Source organism: Leptodactylus fuscus, chromosome 4, assembly GCF_031893055.1.
Source record: "Leptodactylus fuscus isolate aLepFus1 chromosome 4, aLepFus1.hap2, whole genome shotgun sequence".
Classification (NCBI taxonomy): Eukaryota; Metazoa; Chordata; class Amphibia; order Anura; family Leptodactylidae; genus Leptodactylus; species Leptodactylus fuscus.
The window spans coordinates 158639516-158659998 of NC_134268.1; the positions used below are offsets into that span (position 1 = coordinate 158639516).

The 20483-nt window shown below is 41.0% G+C and overlaps 1 protein-coding gene across 9 annotated transcripts in view; it reads left to right on the top strand.

Moving 5' to 3' along the window:
* TRAK1 (trafficking kinesin protein 1) overlaps positions 1-20483 on the top strand; it is a 146157-nt gene that overhangs the window by 85767 nt on the left and 39907 nt on the right. For all 9 annotated transcript variants that reach the window (XM_075271246.1, XM_075271241.1, XM_075271243.1 and 6 more), the window contains one exon: positions 17246-17322. In XM_075271246.1, coding sequence (XP_075127347.1) covers positions 17272-17322 — 51 coding nt within the window. In that variant the 5' untranslated portion in view covers positions 17246-17271. The remainder of the gene's footprint in view (positions 1-17245; positions 17323-20483) is intronic.

Here is a 20483-nt window from a genome sequence, read left to right on the forward strand (position 1 = left end):
AAAGTAATTTTTTTCTGAGAGTATCTTTTATCTTGCAGTATTATGGATATGTATCCAAAGAGCTTTTCATTTGAAAAATGATCGGAGTGATATCCTAGGAGTTATACTCTTATGTGCTGTTTTTCCTCTTCTTTTATTCATCAGTTTAAAGGGGCTCTATCATTGGGAAAAGTCATTTTTAGATAAGCACATCCTTGCATAGCCTTTAGGCTATTTCACACGTACCTTTAGCATGTAAATTGCCTCAGTAGATGTTGTCTGATTTATATTCATATGCTAATGAGCTTAGACCATGCATCGTTTGTTCTATGTGTATGTATAGCAGAGACAAGTCATCAGCACAGCAGCCTCTGCTATGCATGCACATAGAGAAGACAGTGCACACAGACATTTCCAATGCATGGTCGAAAGCTCATTAGCATATGAATAAAAACTGACTTATTCAAAATCTACTGAGGCAATTTACATACTAACAATACATGTGAAATATCCTTTCTAAAGGCTATGCAAGGATGTGCTTTTCTAAAAAATGACTTTTCCCAATGATAGAGCCCCTTTAAGGTTAAAGTCCCACGTGGTGTCCTGCAGCAAAAAAAACCCAAAAAACGATGCAGTAAAAACCATGGTGCAACCCATTGTGGTTGGACAGAACATTTGCAGAAGTTTACTTTGCACACTTTCTGCTTCAATCATACATATAATGAAACCACTGGAATTTATTAATAATTGACATGCTGCGATTTCCAAAACCGCAATGGTTTTGGAAATCGCAGCATTTCCATTTTGCATTGTGGGAATCCCACCCACTTTGCTGTGACAGTAAATGCCACATTTATGTCATGTGGGGCCCTGACCTAAAGGGGTTATCCAGGGTATATTAATTGATGACCTATCCAAAGGATATCAGATTGGTGAGGATCAGATTGGAATCAATTGTTCTCAATAGCTGAGAATGGAGCAGGAAGCAAACAGTTCTGCCCCTTGTTTAGTGGCACAGTGGGGACACGAGCACCTAATATTGAGCTGTAAAGACTTTGTGTAACATAAAGGCATGATGCCTAAAGGGGTTTCTCCAGGGGTTGCTATTGATGGCCTATCCTTTACATCAGATGATTGGGACACCCAGCACCACTATTAATCAGTTGCTGTGACCGGAGGATCTTCACAGTGTATGGAGCCATAGACATCTGTAGGCTTACTTGCTAAAGGCAGTTCTGAAAAAAGTACAACTAAGTGTTAACTGATAGTATAGTGTGCTCTCCTGAAACAACCAGGGTTATATTTTCTTCTTGAGGGGAGTGGATGGCTCACCTGTTCAGGCCTATGGGTTGTGTGCGTGGGGAGCTCAACCTGATGATAAAAAGCACCGTGCGCCTTTGGCTAAGTGTCACTTTCCACAACTAGATAACCTGCTATTTACTTATTTAGGGAATAATTTTTGAGATTTGAGATCTTTGTAGGAAACTTGACGCACTCCACACAAGCCACTGCTCTAATGTCACTGCTTGTCATCACAGCAGGTTTTGCTTCCATTTGAGCTGAAGTGTTCTGTTACCTATAGCTTCAGTGGCTGTAGCTCGATTTGTCAGGCATTCATCATCCTCAGCCTCATTATCCTCATCGTCAGGTATTCCATCAAACGATAGCTACACATGCACCGACCAAGATCAAACTCACGCCTGGAGTTATGGACAACAAGGAATTGCGCTTGTGTTTGCCAATAAAGCCGTGTTTTTCAAATATTTGTGGTGGAGCGCATTTCCGTATTGTCCGTAGCTCCAGGCGTAAGTTTGGTGTTGGTCCATACATGTGTATCTATCCACACCGTAGGGTGCTAAGAATATTGCTGCTGTAGCCCACCCATAGAGGAATCCTCTGACTCAATCGGTTCCAACGCTTTTGGCAGAGTTGTGGCTGTTTCACAACTCAGTAAGGTGAGAACCTTTCCTATACATATTTTATAATATTCCATACGAATGGTATCACGCTCTGGCCCGCTCGGTGCTGTTCTTTGTTTTCTTTGAGCCACATCAAATGATATCTGTTTAGCATGACCTAAATGTATTATGTTGGTGGCCTACGTTTACACGTAGTGGAAAGCAGCAAATTTGGAAAATTTTCCAAATTTTTGTTACTCTCTGTGTGAACATTGTAAGGCTGATCAGACCGGTCGTGTATTTACACAAGATTGTGCTATTTTATTCTTTACACTCTGTTCACACTGCATTTGTGTTGTAGATCAGATGTGTATGTGAGGAAATATTTATCATATATCATGAATAGGCCTCCATTATATACAGCACAGTGCACTTTATTTTTATTTTTTATTTTTTTTAGTTGTACTACAAACAGGAAAGGGCATCAGACTACACTTCCTGTGCACTCAGGAAAGGGCAGGGGCTGTCACCCATACCATAGGTGGTGGGTGCTTGACATTGAGCTCCTTAGGTAAGGTGCTTAGGTAATCTGGGGAACACATAAATTTCATCCAGTAATATCACCTCTAAGGGCTAGTTCACACAGGGCAAGTTGGCAGTGGATTTTGCCGCGGAATCCAGCTCAAAATCTGCTGCTCCCATTAACTACAATGGGAGCTGCTCGCTTCTTTTTATCGCTAGCTAGTAGTAGAAAAAAGAAGTGAGCTGCCCTGTCTTGCCGTGGATTCATTCATTTGGGCCTAATCCATCGCGGAATGCCGCGACTGGATGTTAGTGCGCTGCAGCCGCGACTGAATGTGTACACGCGGAACCCCGTGTGAACTAGCCCTTATAAAATCTCCTGTAAGGGTTCGTTCACATCAGCGTTCATCTGTCCTTATTGCAGGTTTCCGTTTCCTGCATAAAACAGATGCAGGAGACGGAAGCCTGCAGGAGACTTTCTCACCCATTCATTTGAATGGGTGAGAAAGGTGTCCGGCCGTGAGCGGCAGTGAGCGTTTTGCGCTCTCCGCCGCGAAACCGGGTTTTATAATCCGGACACAGAGTCGGACATGCAGTACTCTGTGTCCGGATTAAAAAATCCGGTTTCGCGGTGGAGAGCCTAAAACGCTCACCGCCGCTCACGGCCGGACCCGGTCTATGGTTTCCGTCTTCTGCCATGCAGAAGACGGAAACCATAGAACGGAGACATGAACGCAGGTGTGAACCTAGCGTAAGAGCCATGTATGACAAAGGGCAAATTTCTCATATGCATGATATTCCTTACATTTGATGTCACCTAATACAGATGGGCACATATAATATATTGTCTATAATATCATACTCTACCCACAATATATCTGGAAAGTGGCTAGTATTCTCATGTGCACTGAATACTATGAATTTTCTGCATTTTGCAGTGTAAGTGACACTTGGGGACTGAAGAGCTTCCAAGTCATTAAAGAGAATGCATGTCTCTAGAGTCAGTACTGAAATAGACTCCATATGGTTTTAGAAGGCCAGCCTTCAGGTGACACTATTGTTGTGTAGCCAGAAGGATGTGTGCACTGTCATGAAATGTATGTTTTCCTTTTATCGACTCATATTTTTATCCCATAATATTCGCATATTATTCATAAACCCACCTCATACAGTGATCTCCCTGTACAGGACTATGGCATAACAGTACCTCTAGTTTCATGCGTTCAGTTACATTGCAGTCTTTTCTCAGATCCAAAACTGTACATTATAAATTACGTGACTAAGGTTAGTTCATAGGTAACACCTTATGCATACAGCCATACTGTGGATCTTTAATGCTGTCACTATAGGCTGCTACGGTATTAGCTCATACAATACACCTGTAGGTATACTGCTTTATATGGCAAAGATTTTTCATATTAATCCTTAAAATTAAAGTATAGAGTAAAGCTCCATCCTATGCCATCTATCAAATATGTAGGTAATTCTTTACTGGAGATTTCGGATCCATATGGACACAGTGAGGGGAATTTATTAAGGCTGCTTTTTTCCTATGCCAGTCTTAATAAAGGCCTTGACTGGCACAAGGTACTCTTGAATTATCAAGAGTCTCCAGCTGCTTAATAAGTAGGCGCACGCCAGTGCACCAGACTGGAAATCTACGACAGTCAGGAAATAGCCTATAATATACGCACAAAGCCTTACATGTCTGACTTTGTGTCCGCGGAGAGGTTACATATGGACACCGGCGTTCTGCTTTAAAAACCCATTCAAATGAATGGGTTTTAAGGCTGACCGGCATTCTGCTCCGGATTAGGCCCAAATGAATGGGCCTAGTTGGGAGGAAGTGTTCGCGCTGCGGAATCCACAGCATGAAAGGGCAGGTCGCTTCTTTTTTTTCTACAAGCAGCACAAAAAACGCTAGCGTAAAAAAGACGTGAACAGCTCCCATTGAAGTCAATGGAGGCCTTTTTTGGAGCCAGATTTTGACGTGGATTCCGCGTCAAAATCCCGTCTGAACCCGGCTTTATTGTTTCAGTTCTCATCTAGAAAGAAGTATGGTCTGACACAGACTGCTGAACAGTACGGTCCTCAGTGTGGCCATATGTTATTGTATACCATTATATACTATTAAAAAAAAAAAAAAAAAATCAACATTTTCTAGAATACCTTTAAGGTCCTACTAGTTTAGTGTTTGGATTAGGTAAATTTAGGTAAGTTTTCTAGGAAGGGGCTCAATGGATGTTCTTTGGTTTCTTAGACAACTGAAGCAAAAATAAAATATTGTGCAAGAAGTTCAACCCTAAGCTCATGTGATGCAGTTGGAATAGGCCATATACCTGTATTTCATTACATCTTATGGATTTAAAAAGCAGAAATTCCTCAAGATGAGCTCTCAGATATTATAGAATATATTCTTTGAGCATCACTGGAGCCCAAACTGTAGAAAGCTGTTAATAATCATTGTTAGTATTAATAATAAGCAATATGACATATTTGAGTACAGGTAGGTATTTAGATTGGCTTGTTACCAGAGAGCGGTCACATACTGCACGTCTTGCTGATGACACTCTTATCTGGAAGTGAAGGTTTGGCTCGGAGACTTGGTATTTATTACTCACTTGTGTATTTCTTCTACACATGCACTTTTATTAGAGCAGAGATTTGTTGCTATGGTAACATGGTTATTGCTACTTGGAATCTCATTTATCAAACCCCAGTTATAAAGAATTTGTTTCTAAGGAAACAAAAAGATGAAAAAAAGCAAAAGAGCACAGTAGTTGTTTGTGTGCTCACATGTTATTTTTACAGTAAATATCACATGTTGTTCAGAATCCTTAACCCCTTAGAGACACAGCCCAAAAGTGACTTAAGGACCAGGCCTCTTTTTTCAAATCTGACATGTGTCACTTTAAATGGCGATAACTTTGAGACGCTTTAACTTACACAAGTGATTCTGAGATTGTTTTTTCGTAACACATTGTACTTCATGTCAGTAGTAAATTTTCGTTGATATGTTTTGTCTTTAATTATGAAAAAATAGGAAATTTGGTGAAGATTTTGAAAAAAATGCAGTTTTCAAACTTTGAAATTGCAAGCCTTTGAAATAGAAAGTCATACTACCCGAATTTTTTCATAAATATAATTAACCATGTCTCTGATTTATGTAGCAATCAAATTTTAAGCACCCTTTAATTTTTTTCAGATATTATAAGGCTTACAAGTCAAGCAGTAATTTTCCAAATTTTCAAGAAAATTTCCAAAACACATTTTTCAAGGGACCAGTTCAGTTCTGAAGGGAACTTGAAAGGCCTCTCTAATAAAACCCCCCAAAAGTCACCCCATTCTAAAAACTGCACTCCTGAAAGAATCTAAAACAGCAGTTAGAAAGTTTCTTAACCCTTTCAGCATTTCACAACAATTAAAACAAAATGGAGGTCAAATTTACATTTTTCAATTTCTGTCACTAATATATTCATTTAGCCCTAGAATTTACACATTTACTAAGGTTTAAAGGAGAAACTGCACCCCACATTTTGTTACACAATTTCTCCCGAACACGACAATACCCCATATGTGCTGGTACCCTAATGTACGGGCACACGGTCGCTCTCAGAACAGATGGAGCGCTAATTGGATTTTGTAGGCCAGATTTTGCTAGAATATTTTTCAGGCGCCATGCCCCGATTGCAAAGCCCCCAAGGTGCCAAAACAGTGGAAAACCCCAAAATGTCACCCCATTTTGGAAACTATACCCCTCAAGGAATTTACCAAGGGGTTTAGTGAGCCCTTTGACCCTACAGGAGTGTAACAGAATTGGCCCAACAAAAGGAAAAGTGACATTTTTTGCTATAAAATGTAGCTTTAACCCCAAATTATGCATTTCCACAACGGGTTAAAAAAGAAAATGCACCCCACAAATTGTCAAGCACTTTGCCCCAACTACAGAAATGCCCCACATGTGGATGTAAAGTGATGTATGGGCACACTGTAAAGTCCAGAGCTGAAGGATCGCTACAGGTGTTTCACAGATTTTTTTACCATTGAGATGTGAAAATGAAAAATTACTTTTTTTCCAATAAATCGTCCATTTAGCGCCATATTTTTAATTTTTGCAAGTAGTTAGAGAATTAAGAGCCCCCCACAGTTTGTTACACAATTTCCCCTGAACACGGCAATACCCCATATGGGATAATAATCTGCTGTATGGGTACATGTTGGGGCTCAGAATGGAAAGAGCGCTATTTGGATTTTGGAGGGCATATATTGCTGGAATAGTTTTGAGGTGCCATGTTGGATTTGCTGAGCCCCTAAAGTATCAATACAATAGAAACCCCTCAAAAGTGACCCCATTTTAGAAACTACACCCATCAAGGAATGTATCAAGTGGTATTATGATTTTGAGACTAAAAATGCTTCCCAAAATTTGAAATTTTTAAAGAAATATGCCATTTTGGTATCCAATGCATTGCACCCACTTTGTATTGTCAGAGACCTGCACTCCTAAAACTATTAAGTGGGCGATCCCGAGGGGCAAAAAAATTATATGTGTGGGTATAAACTGCTGCTTGGGTGCACAGCAGGGCTCAGAAGGGAAGGAGCACTGTGCTTTATAGCTTTTGGGGTACAGATTTAGAGGGACTTTCTGGGTGCCATGTTGTTTTTGCAGAGCCCTGGAGGTGCCAGTAAACTGGAATTCCCCAAGAAGTGACCCCATTTTGTAGGGGAAATTTTAGAGTCTCTGCAAAAGTGCCATGGCATCCAAAAACCAAACCATCTAAGTCTGTGCTCCAAAAACCAAATAACCTTCTTCCCTTCTGTGTCTGGCTGGGCCCTAATATCAGTTTATACCCACATATGACATTACGTACGTTATCCGGGGTACACCAGTGTCATACATGTGCCCTAATATCAGTTTATACTCACATATGACATTACCCCGGTTACACCAGTGTCATACATGTGGCATAAACTGCAGTTTGGGCACACAGCAGGGGGCAGAAGGGAAGGAGCGCGATGCGGCTTTTGGAGTACAGATTCAGATGTTTGGTATCTAGACGCCATGTCATGTTTGTAGAGCCTGTAAGGTACCAGAAAAGTGGATTCCCCAAAGGAGTGACCGCAGTTTGAAAACTGCACCCCTAAAAGAATTTATCAGGGGGTGTAGTGTAGTATTAGTATCCCGGACGTGACTGCACAGCGGATGGCAAAGAGGGAATATATAAGCGGTGCGGAGGACATTGCAGACACTAAATTCCCTACTGTACCCCCAGTAGCTCCTATGATTGGGGGAGTCACACTGGGGTCACTTTGGGGGTCACTTCTGGTATATTTTCCCTCATAAGCTGTAAATATAGGGTGTCCCCTGATATTCGCTTGCACAGCTTATACATTCCCTGCCTGCCGCACCCAGTTGTGTTCTAATGATTTGGCGATTTTGCGTGATTTTGTCTTCACATTGGTAGAGGCTATATTTTCTTTATTTTTCTGCTGACGTGGCCATATAAGGGCTTGTTGTTTGCGGGATACGATGTATTTTGTAATGACACCATCTTGGGGTGCCTAAAACTTACTGATTACATTTTATTAACTCTTTTTTTGCTGGATTTAAAAGAGAAAAAATCAATTCTGGTATTGAGTTTTACCTTTTACATTTTTCGCCATGCAGCGTACAGTATAAGTAACATGTGACCTTTATTCTGCGGGTTGGTACGGTTACGTCGATACCTCATTTATGTTATTTTTTTATGCGATACTAAGTCTGCAGAACAAAAACACATTTGGGGACATAAATCAGTGATTTTTGCATCGCCATCTTCTGAGAGGCGTAACATTTTTATTTTTCGCTTGACAGTGTTGGTTGAGGGCTTATTTTTTGCGGGACAACCTGTGCATTTTATTGGTACTATTTTGGGGTGCATATGACTTTTTGATCACTTTTTATAGCACATTTTGTAAGGTGAGATGGCGAAAAATCACTACTTCCGGCGGGTTTTTTCCGTTATTTTTTACCGCCGTTCACTGTGTACATTAAATATTGTTTCAGTTTTGTTGTACAGGTTGTTACGGACGCGACAATACCAAATATGTATTGTTTTTATTAATTTTTTGGTTTTTTTTACATAATTCATTTTTTATAGAAAAAAGGGATTTTTGGGACTTTATAACTTTATTAATTGTTTTCAAATACTTTTTTTTTTTTTTACACTTTTTTTTTTTACTTGTTCTTGTGTCTATGGGACACATGGATCAGTGAAGATTGCATCACTGATTCTCTACTCTAGACTGAGACACAGGCTGCAGTGACAGCCTGCACGTGTCTCACTCTAGACACAGGAAGTGAGCTGTGCGGACGGGACAGCTCACTTCCAGAAGACGCTGGGAGCACCAGGTAAGTAAGTGAGTGCTCAGGGCTGTCTGGGGTCACTAACCAGACCCCAGACTACGTACTACAGATACCGGCACCCCCCGATCTCGGTCCGGGGGGTGCCGGCGGGGGGGGGGGGGGGGGGGGAGAGAGAGATCGCGGCACCCTTTGTTTGCGGTGGTCATGTTTGACCATCGCAATCAAAGGGTTAAAACCTCCGATCGGTAAAAGTACCGACCGGAGGTTATGGAAAAGGGTGATAGCTGTCAGTAACAGCTATCACTCAGTTCCGATTCCGCCCGCTCAGCTAGTGAGCGGGCGGAATCACCATGACGTAATATTACTTCATGGTGCGCGAAGTACCTCGCGTCCATGACGTAATAGTACGTCAAAGGTCGCTAAGGGGTTAAAGACTAAACCTGAGGGGCCTCAGCTTATATTCGGGGCGGCTTATACTCGAGTATATACGGTACTTTCTACTTTTTCTTTTTTGTGTTTAATGGTTTCGATTAAATGCCAAAGGTTTTCCCAGGTTTAGTCATTTGTGCTTGTGAACACAATTAGATCCCCTTTTTTTGTATTGAGCATAATGAATAACGACCATAAAACAGAAAAGGTTGTCTTTACTAAATCTCGAAGAAAATACATTAAAATAATATACTATTAAAAAAAAGTCTAAAATGCAATACATTGGGTAGATGGTGCTGTACATCCAATTATGGTACAATCACATCTGTGATGTGGTTCCATTATCAGTTTATCTGCTCCATAAAAACAGGAAAAATTATCCATCTCATCCATTTAAACCCCATTTATTTCAGCTGTTATTTAAAATGCTCAAAATTTTTTAAAATTGTTCGAATTGCCCAGGTGCCCTCTGTTGGCATCCGCTCTGTTATGGAACACTTTTTTTTTTTTTTTTTTTTCTTAATAGAGAGAGAACGGAGCCATGGGAAATATAAAATTCACTTTGTTCTATTATTCCATTACGTTACAAAGAAATGAATACTGTATGTGAACCCTTGGTCAGAAAGTAGTGTACAGACAGACATTATCTTAATAAACCCTCATGATCTTTGTACAAAGTCATTTATTGCAACCTTTGTCTTGTGTACAGTAATGTGTTAAACTCTGTTTGCCTCTGGCATTTGGTTTGTACCATTTTCTTAGCTGAGAATCGCCTCGAAGCCTAGTCCGACCTCTCCGCTTACTTGTCAGATAGGCAGTAGCAGTGTGTGAGGTTTTCTGAGGTTCTCTGCTTGTTTTCTTTAGCAGGAGCACATTGTGAAGTACCCATAGTAACTGGCTCCGGAGTAACCACAGCGCTGCCGCTTTTTGCCTTCATTTTGAACCCACTGTTGTAAGGACATAAAGACAATGGCATTACAGTCAATAGTTGAATAGCGCGGCGGAATTAACAAATGCCAGCTACTGCTGTTCACTTGGATTAAAAGGAAATAATCCTTATGCTTTTGCCTGTAAAACAGTATTAAAATGGTACTATTCCTTACAAGCGGATTACCTTTGAATAATAATGTTTTATACCCTGTTATTTTAACAGCAGGTTGGATTGTACAATAAGAATTCATGTGTAACAATGGAAAACTGTAAAACAGCATATCTTCCTGATATATAGACAGAAATCACCCTTTAGGCTAAGACCCCATGTTGCTTTTTTTTGTTGTGTGTTTTGAGCCAAAGTCAAGAATGGCTACAAATGGAATGGGAAATATATATACTTCTTATACGTCTACTTTTTTCCCAATCCACTCCTGATTTTGTCTCAAAAAATCACAGCAAAATATTCTACAGTAAAAGCTACATTTCTGCAACATGTTTTCTCAGCCTTAAAAAGGTTTTCCAGAGACCCTGGATCCTAAGGGCTAGTTCACACGGATGCACTGGCATCCCGTAGCAGCATTCTGCAATGGATTAGGCCCTAATGAATAGACCGGAGCCTCGTGCCCCGAACACTACAGCTGATTCAGCCACGGAATCTGCGGCAAGATGGGGCAGCTCTCTCTTCTTTTTTCTGCTACTAGTTAGCGGGAAAAAGAAGCGAGCGGCTCACATTGAAGTCAATAGGAACCATTTTTGGTTCCATGTATGTTCTTGTAAACCGTAAACCCATTCTGAATGGAGACTGGGCATTGTGTGCATCGGACCATTCATTTCAAAAAGAGCGCTAGAAAAAGTTGATGGGAATATCGATAGCACGCTGGCTTAGTGGTTAGCAACATTGCCTTGCAGCGCTGGAGTCATAGATGGGATTCCAACCAAGAGCAACATCTGCAAGCAGTTTATATGTTCTCCCCGTGTTTGTGTGGGTTTCTTTCAGGAACTTACATACTGAGCCTTATATTGAACAATGGCTGGAAGCTGGTAGACTGTGTTCATCTAAACTATGAGGTTTATAGGTTGTCACTTGTGACATAACCACAATCAAAGCACAATAAGTCATAATCAAGTTGCATATGATTTGCATGATTATATTTGTGACCTGCAACCTGCAACTAAAAATCCAAAAGTCCAATGTTACTCTATTGACAAAATTTTCACCAAAAAAACGCTGCATTTCTGCAACATGGGGCCTTAGCGTTATTTGACCTTCCCAGTGTTATGTTCATAGATTTGGTAATATGGTGTGTTTGATATAGAATACTGTGTTTTGTGACATGCAGAACTGGAGCTGTGCTTAAAACTCATCAGCTAACTAAATCGCATCTTCCTAAAGCTCATTCACTACAATGCTGAATCTGGCTGTTACCATAAATTTACAAACTGCACATCACACCATAACTGTGAACATACCCTATGGGTGTGAAAGAGAAATGTTCTTTATAAGCATGGTGTCTTGGGCTGATCCCTAGTGCTATTTATACATCCTTCTCTCATGTCACGTCTCTTTCTTGCTATTAATCATCTTATACATAAATAGGCCATGATGCGCATACACCTTTTATAAAAAGCAATTGTATGGCACTTAATAAAATAAAGAACTGTGGTGTAATCTTGATGTTTGCAGGGTAGGCGCGGTTATGGCTGCGAAAAAGCCACCAGTTAAAAAAAGAGCACTGAATTGTATAGAGCCTTTTTGTTATATTATTTTATGGTATTATGTATTGGTACTTTTCCAGTTATAGAAACAAAATGCCGCAAATACAGGGAGATTCCAAAAGAGTGGCGCAAACTTATATCCTCATTATTCGCCATCTATCTAAGTTTGCAATGTACACTACAAATGCTTGATGTGATATTCATTGGTGACATGGCAGAGGTCTACCTCCATCCAGATGCGTACCAGCATATTCCCAGGTGTGATGTGTAGTCTCGGGGCCAGAGGTCACATTTTATGCATTGATAAACGTCTTCTGCTTATTAATACAGCTGAACATTGGCATGCAGGAGCTATTTCCTTGGCTCGGATCATTAGTGTCTGAGCAGGAACCAGACCTGCTGTACTTTAATCCATTTACAGCATCGGTTATCTTGATCCTAACCAATGGCAGAGATAACAGGTATCATCCCTTTGCCGTCATCCAACATACAGCATAGCTTGGTGTTGGGTCTCTGCTGTTTTACATAATGGAGAACCAGCTTTAATGCCTGCGATCAGAGAGGTCTTTGGTAGAGCTAAGGCCCCCCGATCATTCCCCTGCCTCTTGGATTCCTATATGTTTCTGATACAGCTCCCGCATGGTAAGAGTGTGATAGCCGTCCCGTGTCTGATTACTGGAATCCTGTCATAGGGAAGGTTACCAAATTAGACATCCTTGTGTCCGAAAATGGGAAAGTAATAAAGATATTTATCCCATACGGTGAACAAATCACCAATTTGCCTTCCCCAAAAATGTAATAAAAAGTGATAAACGCGTCGGGCAACCATCCCACCCCAAAATGGTATAAATAAAAACTACATCTTATGCCGTAAGAAAAATTTACAGGTGTTAGATTATGACGACTAAAATAAATACATTTTTGCAGCGCTGGAGTCCTGGGTTTGAATTCTACCAAGGAATCCTGCAAGGCGTTTGTATGTTCTCCCCGTGTGTGCATGGGTTTCCTGCGAGTACTCTGGTTTCCTTCCACATTACAAAGACATACTGATAGGGAATGTAGATTGTGAGCCCTGAGTGATGCCAATGTCTGCAAAGTGCTGCGGAATATGATGGCGCTATACAGTACATGTAATATAATAAATAATAAATAATTGGCCTTTCCACTGAGGTGAAAGATAGCCTTATCACTGACCTGTTGGTGAATTCGCCATCTTCCAATTGGTCCTGCAGGTTAAAGCTAAGGCCACAGCGTTTTTTAGTTTGTTGTCTTGCTGCAATGCAATGGGAAATGCTTGAAATGCGACAAAAGTGTAGAAAATGTGTGTGACGGAGGCTTTAGGCGATTTTCACACAGCAATGTTGTGGCTGGGAATTTTACATTTGTATTTGTAAATTGAAACCAGAAATGGAACTTACACAAAAACTATAATAGAAAGACTTGTTTACTTTCTGTGTTTTGTACCCACTGGTTTTGGCTTACAAATACTGATGCAAAATATTGAAGAGAATGCAGCTCTGTGAAAATGATCCCAGGCCTTGTTCAAACAGGAGCTTTATAGGGACAGTTGTATTCCTTTATTGAAGACCTACAGGACCTATTGTGTATATATAAAACAAAGGTAAAGCCCCATATACCTTTTATGCTGTTCTTACTCGGCCGTAATGTAAGTCCACAAATGACCCGCAATTAAGGCTTTTCAATTGCGGACCATTTGCAGACTCATTATATTCTTTGCGGACTCTTGCAACACCGGATATTTTATCCATGGTGTGGCCAGACCTCAACGGTGGTCCGCAATTTATACAACATGTCCGCAATGGCCGTGAATTGCGGCCTGCACGGAGTGCGGCAGGACACGGACGTCTATGTTGCAGATCAGAAACCAGTGTTGCTGATCAGCAACTTGCGGACCATACATTCAATACGGTCGTGTAAGACCAGCCTTTAGGGTGCTTTTTCTGCTATTGAGATGGATGGCAGGAGACCCCACATGCAGATTTTTTTTTTTTTTTTTAAAACCCAAACCAGAATGGATCCATAGAAATGCATTACACAAATATTGAACTAGCTCCTCTCTTTTATGTGTGGCTTAAAAAAAAATTAATCATTGCAAGATAGAGCAATGTACAGACAGGATCCTTGAGATGGGTTTGCTTATGCATATGTGCAGACTAAAAATTCTAGTCAAAGTGGGGTAAGAGGCACATATAACTTATTTTCAGTAAAATTTCGATCTGATCCCGTTATGTAATCATTAGAACACGATATGCTATGTTTACACAGTGCTTTTTTTCAGTTAATAACTGCATGTTTTTGTTTTGTTATTACAACACATTTTATAGTTTTCTTTAAGCTAATATCCATTAAAGGTGTTTTTCCACGAAAGACATATAGGATAGAATAGGAGCAGATCCCAACTCTAGGGACTGCACGTAACTCTAAAATGATCCCCCCCAGCCACCGTGTCCCACTACATACTTGTCCACAATCTCATTGAGAATGCTTTCAGTTATGGTTGGGCTGTACAGAAACAGTGTAGCTTTGTGGTACGGTGTTTCTGTAAGTCTCATAGCACTGAATGGGGGTTATGGAAACTATGTAACTCGATGTTACTGTAATTCTCAGCAACAGCAGGAGTGGGTATGAAGCATGGAAGGGGTGGGAGCGTGAGGTTTACTCATTTTAAACATAGGTGCAGATTCCAAAGTTGGAATCTGAATCTCTCAGACATTTCTAGAATATCCTGTGGATAGGCCATAAATGAATTTATTGGGAAAACCTCTATAGGCTTATGTCCCAGGTAGTGAGCCACAGCCGAAAAGCTGCAGAATATCTGCATTGGAAACCTCTCAGAGAATTGTATATGTGAAGGAGCTGGAAATCTTGCTGCTGAATGTCAATTGTGTTCAGCTCTTCTCATTGTATGTGTGGGTGTAAACAAAACAGCTCCATTGAGAATCTCGTCCAGGACTGATACTGGCTGAACTATATGTTCTTTCTAAATAGCCATAACCGCCTCTTATGTATTTACATAGGTTTTTTTTTTGTTTTGTTTTTTCAAATGTGAAACTTTCTTGGTCCACGTGTATTGCAGCACAGGCTTGTCTTAACTGAGGCTCAGTGTGAACAGTAGGTAGAAATGATGTGATAATCTTCTTGTGCTCGCTCACTCTCTCTGTACTAAACATCTGCAAAATAATAACTGAGCTTGAGGTTATATGTAGTCATTTTAGAGAAAGCAGAGCTTCACTGTAAAACATGGGCGGGCAGAGAAGCAATATAGGATTTGTATTGCACATTACCCCTTGCTTCACTGAAAGGGATTCCATCATTAGACTAAGTACATGTAGGAATAACCTTAAGAAAGGCTAGTCTTCTCTTACCTTTATTATTCTGATCCGTACTGCCATTTCTGAGTAATATCTTCTTTCTTCCTTATGTAAATGAGTTTTCTCACAGCACTGGGGGCATCCCCTGCACTCAAACAGCATTGGGGACATCCCCAGTGCTGCTTCAAAACTCTCCAACGACGCCTCTGTCTTCTTCTCCGGACCGCCTCTTCTCTCGCACTCCTATCGCTTCTTCATCCAAAATCTCCGACTGTGCGTGTTCGTCAGCCATTTTCCTGTGGCCAAATGGGAGAGACCACAGGAAAATGGCCGACGGAGGCGTCGCTGGAGAGTTTTTGCAAGCAGCACTGTCACAAATCCTGTGTTTAAATGCAATCCAGAAAAACAGAAAACTGGACACTCACCATTAATGAGTTTGCATTTGGACTTTTTTGCTTACTGTGAGCACCTCTAGAGTACATATATAAAGTTTGCCCCATTATTTTCCGTTATATGGCTTGTATGTATTCAGTAGTGCCGCCCTACTTCTCATATTAAATCCTGTGTTTAGTCTGGCTCTTGAGCATGTGTTCACTTAAGCATTGATTAATCTATTCTTCCAATACAACAATGGACCAGAAGAACGGATCAAACAATAAGAATGTCAGTCTAATGATTGACCACAGCAGATCCAAAGGGACCCCATTGTTTTTAATAGGGTCTGTCAAATAGCCATTGTTTTCTGTGACATCACCAGACACAGCCTTGGCGTGATAATCTGGCGACACTTATTATCAGCACAGGCAGAATTATAGTGACAATATCTTCTATATACAGAGCATAGGGACCACAATTTACAATGGGTAATGGACACTGCTCATTTTCACTGTATAGTGACCTCTGCACAAGTTACAGAGCATATTTAGAAACATTTCCCTTACTCATATGCAGAAAAAACTGAATAAAAAAAGAAAGTTAAAACCGTGTTGAGACAGGCAGGAGACTATTCCTAGACACCCCCTTTAACTGACATCTCTGTATCTTCAGATGGCGTAGACTCCTAAAGTGACTTTGTAGTAGTGTCTGTTGTGTTTAGTTACTAATGTGTGTTACCATAGTATAAGATTTACAATAGAAAAGATATATTCTGTAGTTCTAGTCTAAAGAGCTTTAGGTTTTCTCAGTATTGCTAAACTCACCTTAACTGTCACAAGTATGTGTAATATAACTGCGTTATATAATAGAGCTGAGACTGTTCGGTTTTAGGCGATTTCATGTTAGAAGTCCTAGTTTAGGTAATGTGAGTTTCCGTCTTCAGCTGGCATGGTGCGTTCAGTCTTCTGCTTAGACCCCATGCCAAGCCATCTGTCCATTTTCAGCACTCATTTGTAAGCTATTAGTAAGTATAAGCTAATACGGAAAAATGAGCCGCCAATGTCCTTATGTGCCCGCTCACCAGGGACAACCATGTTTTGTAGAACAGTTTTGTATATTTCTGGTATATATACTGTGTAATTGTTCCATATATCAACTGTTCGTATAAGATCAATACCAGCCAAAACCAAATATATTTGAACGCAGTGGTCCAGATTTTTGACCAGGATTTAGATTTGAAAAATTTCAATATTGAATTTCTCTGTAGTGGAAACTTTACTCCCGCTTACTCTATGGGGGAAGTTACTATTGTTGTACTATGAGTATTGTTGTAGCTCTGAATAGCTCTACATTGCAGCGCTGGCAAACACCTGTATGGGAGTTGTCTAGGATGTTTCAAAAGGATCATCTTGTCCAGAAGCAGTGCTACATCTTACTATGGGATGTATCTGGCGTTGTAGCTTTTCCTTATTCTACTGAAAGTGGCTGTACCACAATACCAGAGACACTTTGGACAGCCATGGTTGGACCATCCATTTAAATATTACCGTAACATCCCAAGATTGTACTGTAGTTGGTGTGCCAAAGCAAATACTCTTATAAGTTGCCCTGGAGTACATTGACATGGAAGACATGCATGTAATAACCTAATCTTTGTTTTGTTGTACAGTCATTGTACTGATGTTTTTGTACTTTTTTTTTTTTTTTTTTTTCAGTTTTATGTGCTGAACGAGTGGGCCAGATGACTAAAACATACAATGATATAGATGCTGTTACACGCCTTCTAGAAGAGGTAAGTGTTTGATAGTGTGCACTCTACAGCCTCAAATATTCTATGAGTTTATGTTTGATGAGTGTTTTCTCTTCCAATGGAAGAAGGGGTTTGGCAGATTGTCCTATCACCAGGTTTGGATCATGGTGCCGAATTGCACATCCTAAACCATAGTGTAGCACTGGCCTCATTACCCTTAGTCATGCTCAGGCTAGTGAGATTACATTATTGGGTACATGGCATAAAATGTCTCATCTTCCCTCAATTTACTAAAGTTGGTCATGCACGTTTGATACTGTAGCTATCAACCAAACATAGTTCAGCTGATGATTGCTATTCCTCCTGATTCCCCACCTACACACTGCTTGGCCGAGCATGCATGTGTTCTCTGAGAGGAGAGGGAAACGTCTGGCTATCCCCCTTGTGATCAAAGGATTTGGATATTGAAATCCAGCATACTGGATCCTCTTTTTCATTTTTCATCTGGTGTGAGGGAATGGTTGGGACACTCCCTTATATTGGCCCATACATTATATTGTTGGGCATTTCCACTGAAGACATTGGGCTTTACCAACATTTATTCTAATGTGTTTGGGCAGCCTTAGGCTAAAGCCCAACTTTTTTGTTGCAGATTTTTGTTGTGGTGTTTTGCGCCAAACCCAGTAGTGACTACAAAGGAAATGGGAAATATTAAAGGGGTTGTCCACTTTCAGACCAATATTGAGAAGCAAATGTTATTGCTTGTACGATAAAAGGATATACAATTTTGCAATATACTTTCTGCATCAAATCCTCACAGTTTTCTAGATCTCTGCTTGTTGTCATTCATTCTGTTACTTCTAGAGGATAAAACTCTGACCATGGTCATGTGATTTACAGTCCATGGTCATGTGATGAGCACACAGGTGCACAGCTGATTACCAGGCAGATGTCTGATTACTGTGCTGGGACTGTAACGAGCGACACCTGTGTGCTAATCACATGACCATGGACCGTAAATCACATGACCATGGTCAGAGTTTTATCCACTAGAAGTAAGGGAGCGTTTACACTACCGTCGGTGTCCGACAGCTAGTGTCCGCTGCTAATGTCCGTTCAAAATCTTGTGCGGACATTAGCAGCGGACACTAACTGTGTCCGTGACATTTTGCATTGATTTAAATGGACATCGGGTGCGTTCTTTTACAGTCCGTGGGTGTCCTTAACTGTCCGTTCCCAAAGATGTCCGACTTTTTAAGCGGACAGCAAAACCAAACATGTTGTCTTTTGCTGTCCGCTTGAAAAGTCAGATATCTTTGAGGCAGCCATGATAAGAATAACAGTTGTCTATCAATATTGGTCTGAAAGTGGACAATCCCTTTAAGGAAACTCATATATTTCTCCCTTCTAGTGAATCCTCTCTTGGCTTTGGCTGAAAAAAAAAAACAGCAAAGTATGTAACAAAAAAAAAAAGCAATGGGGGTCTTAGTCCTACAGTGCAATGTACTTCTAAGTGACAGACAGGGCTATGGACCCTTCTTTCTTTCTAGCTATTACAGTAATCTTGGTAGCCTGTATATAAGGCCTTATTCTCCTATATATGGCCATCTGTTGTTTTTTTTCCCCTTCAGTAACCAATGACTTGAGGGAAACTGAAGGCAAAATTGATCCCATTGTTTTTCTATTGGACAGTTTGTGGCATCCAGTACATTATCTTCTGCCTGCACCAGACGAGGGAATATAGCATGCAGTATTTTCCTGTCCCACTTCATTTGGACCAGTGCACAAGCATTTCATTAGCTGTTTTATAACACATAATACATATTAATAGGTTTGTGATGTTCTTCAGGATGTTTGTTAGTGGTGAATCGGATACAATGTCCCTCTGTTATTACGTACTATAAACATTCATTGTGGAGTCAGCCATGGATTTGCATAGATTTCCATGTACTTCTGTATCTGCAAGTCAAACTTCTCCTTATACATGTTAATGTTTTCCTTCGAAACAGCAGTGATCTGGTTTTTCAGGTTTTCTTCTTTTTGAATAAACTACTATTAACTATGTTTTTTGTTGTTGCTATTTTTAGCTTATTAAAGGGATTGTCCCACGTCGCATACTTACCCGTCTTCGTTCCTCTAAAATCTTCTGTCTTCCGGCTTTGTCTCGTCATTGGTGGGCAGGGTCACATATGCAAAGCCAAGCAGCGAGATGCCGCCGGCCCTGCGTGCGCGCTCATACACCAGTCTACCCTTCACAATGCGAATACAGACCCGACACCCTGCGGGTCTGTATTAGCATTGTGAAGGCTAGACTGGTGTATGAGCTTGCATGCAGGGCCGGCGGCATCTCGCCGCCTGGCTTTGCATATGTGACCCCGGAGCGGAACAGCATCGCTTCTGCCGCTGCTGTCTTCATGCAGGGCAGAAGCATAGCGATGTGCCTGTGTCGGCGTCTAACAGTCCCCAGCATCCGCCTATTACAGCGGATGCTGGGGAGTTAGATGCTGGCACAGGTGAAGCCAGCAACATCGCTATGTGCCTGCCTTGCATGAAGACAGCAGCGGCAGAACCGATTCTGTTATTCCGCTCCTCCGCCCCCGCCCGGAATAGCAGCATCGCTTCTGCCGCTGCTGTCTTCATGCAGGGCAGAAGCATAGAGATGTTGCTGGCTTCACCTGTCCCCCAAAGGGTAAACTACCCCCCCCCCCCTCCCCTGCACTTAGCCCCTCTTCCCTCCCCCTGAGAGCAGCAGACACATCACTTGACTCAGGAGCAGCTAGGTCAGGGCTGTGGCCACAAAAAAATGAATAAAGTGAGATAGTGGCCAAACAAAGCAGTTTTGCTGAGGCAGTGTATTTAGGAAAAGTCTTACATTTACAAGTAGTATAGATAGGATCCTTGTGACGAGACAACCCCTTTAAACATGATCTCCTAAATATAGAATCTAAGTCTAGTAAGGCATACTAGGATACAAATCTTTTTGTTAGTATTATATATTGGTCTTTTGATATGTCTTGGGGATACATAGTATTGGTTGGTGCTATATTGTACCATTTGATGCCAATACTACTTAGGGCTCGTTCACACGGGGCAAGAGGGGGCAGATTTTGACACGGAATCCGCCTCAAAATCTGCCCCCTCACAGTAGAGGTTTATGTAGACCACTAGTGTTCTTTTTTTCCGGAAATCAATACAAGTCAATG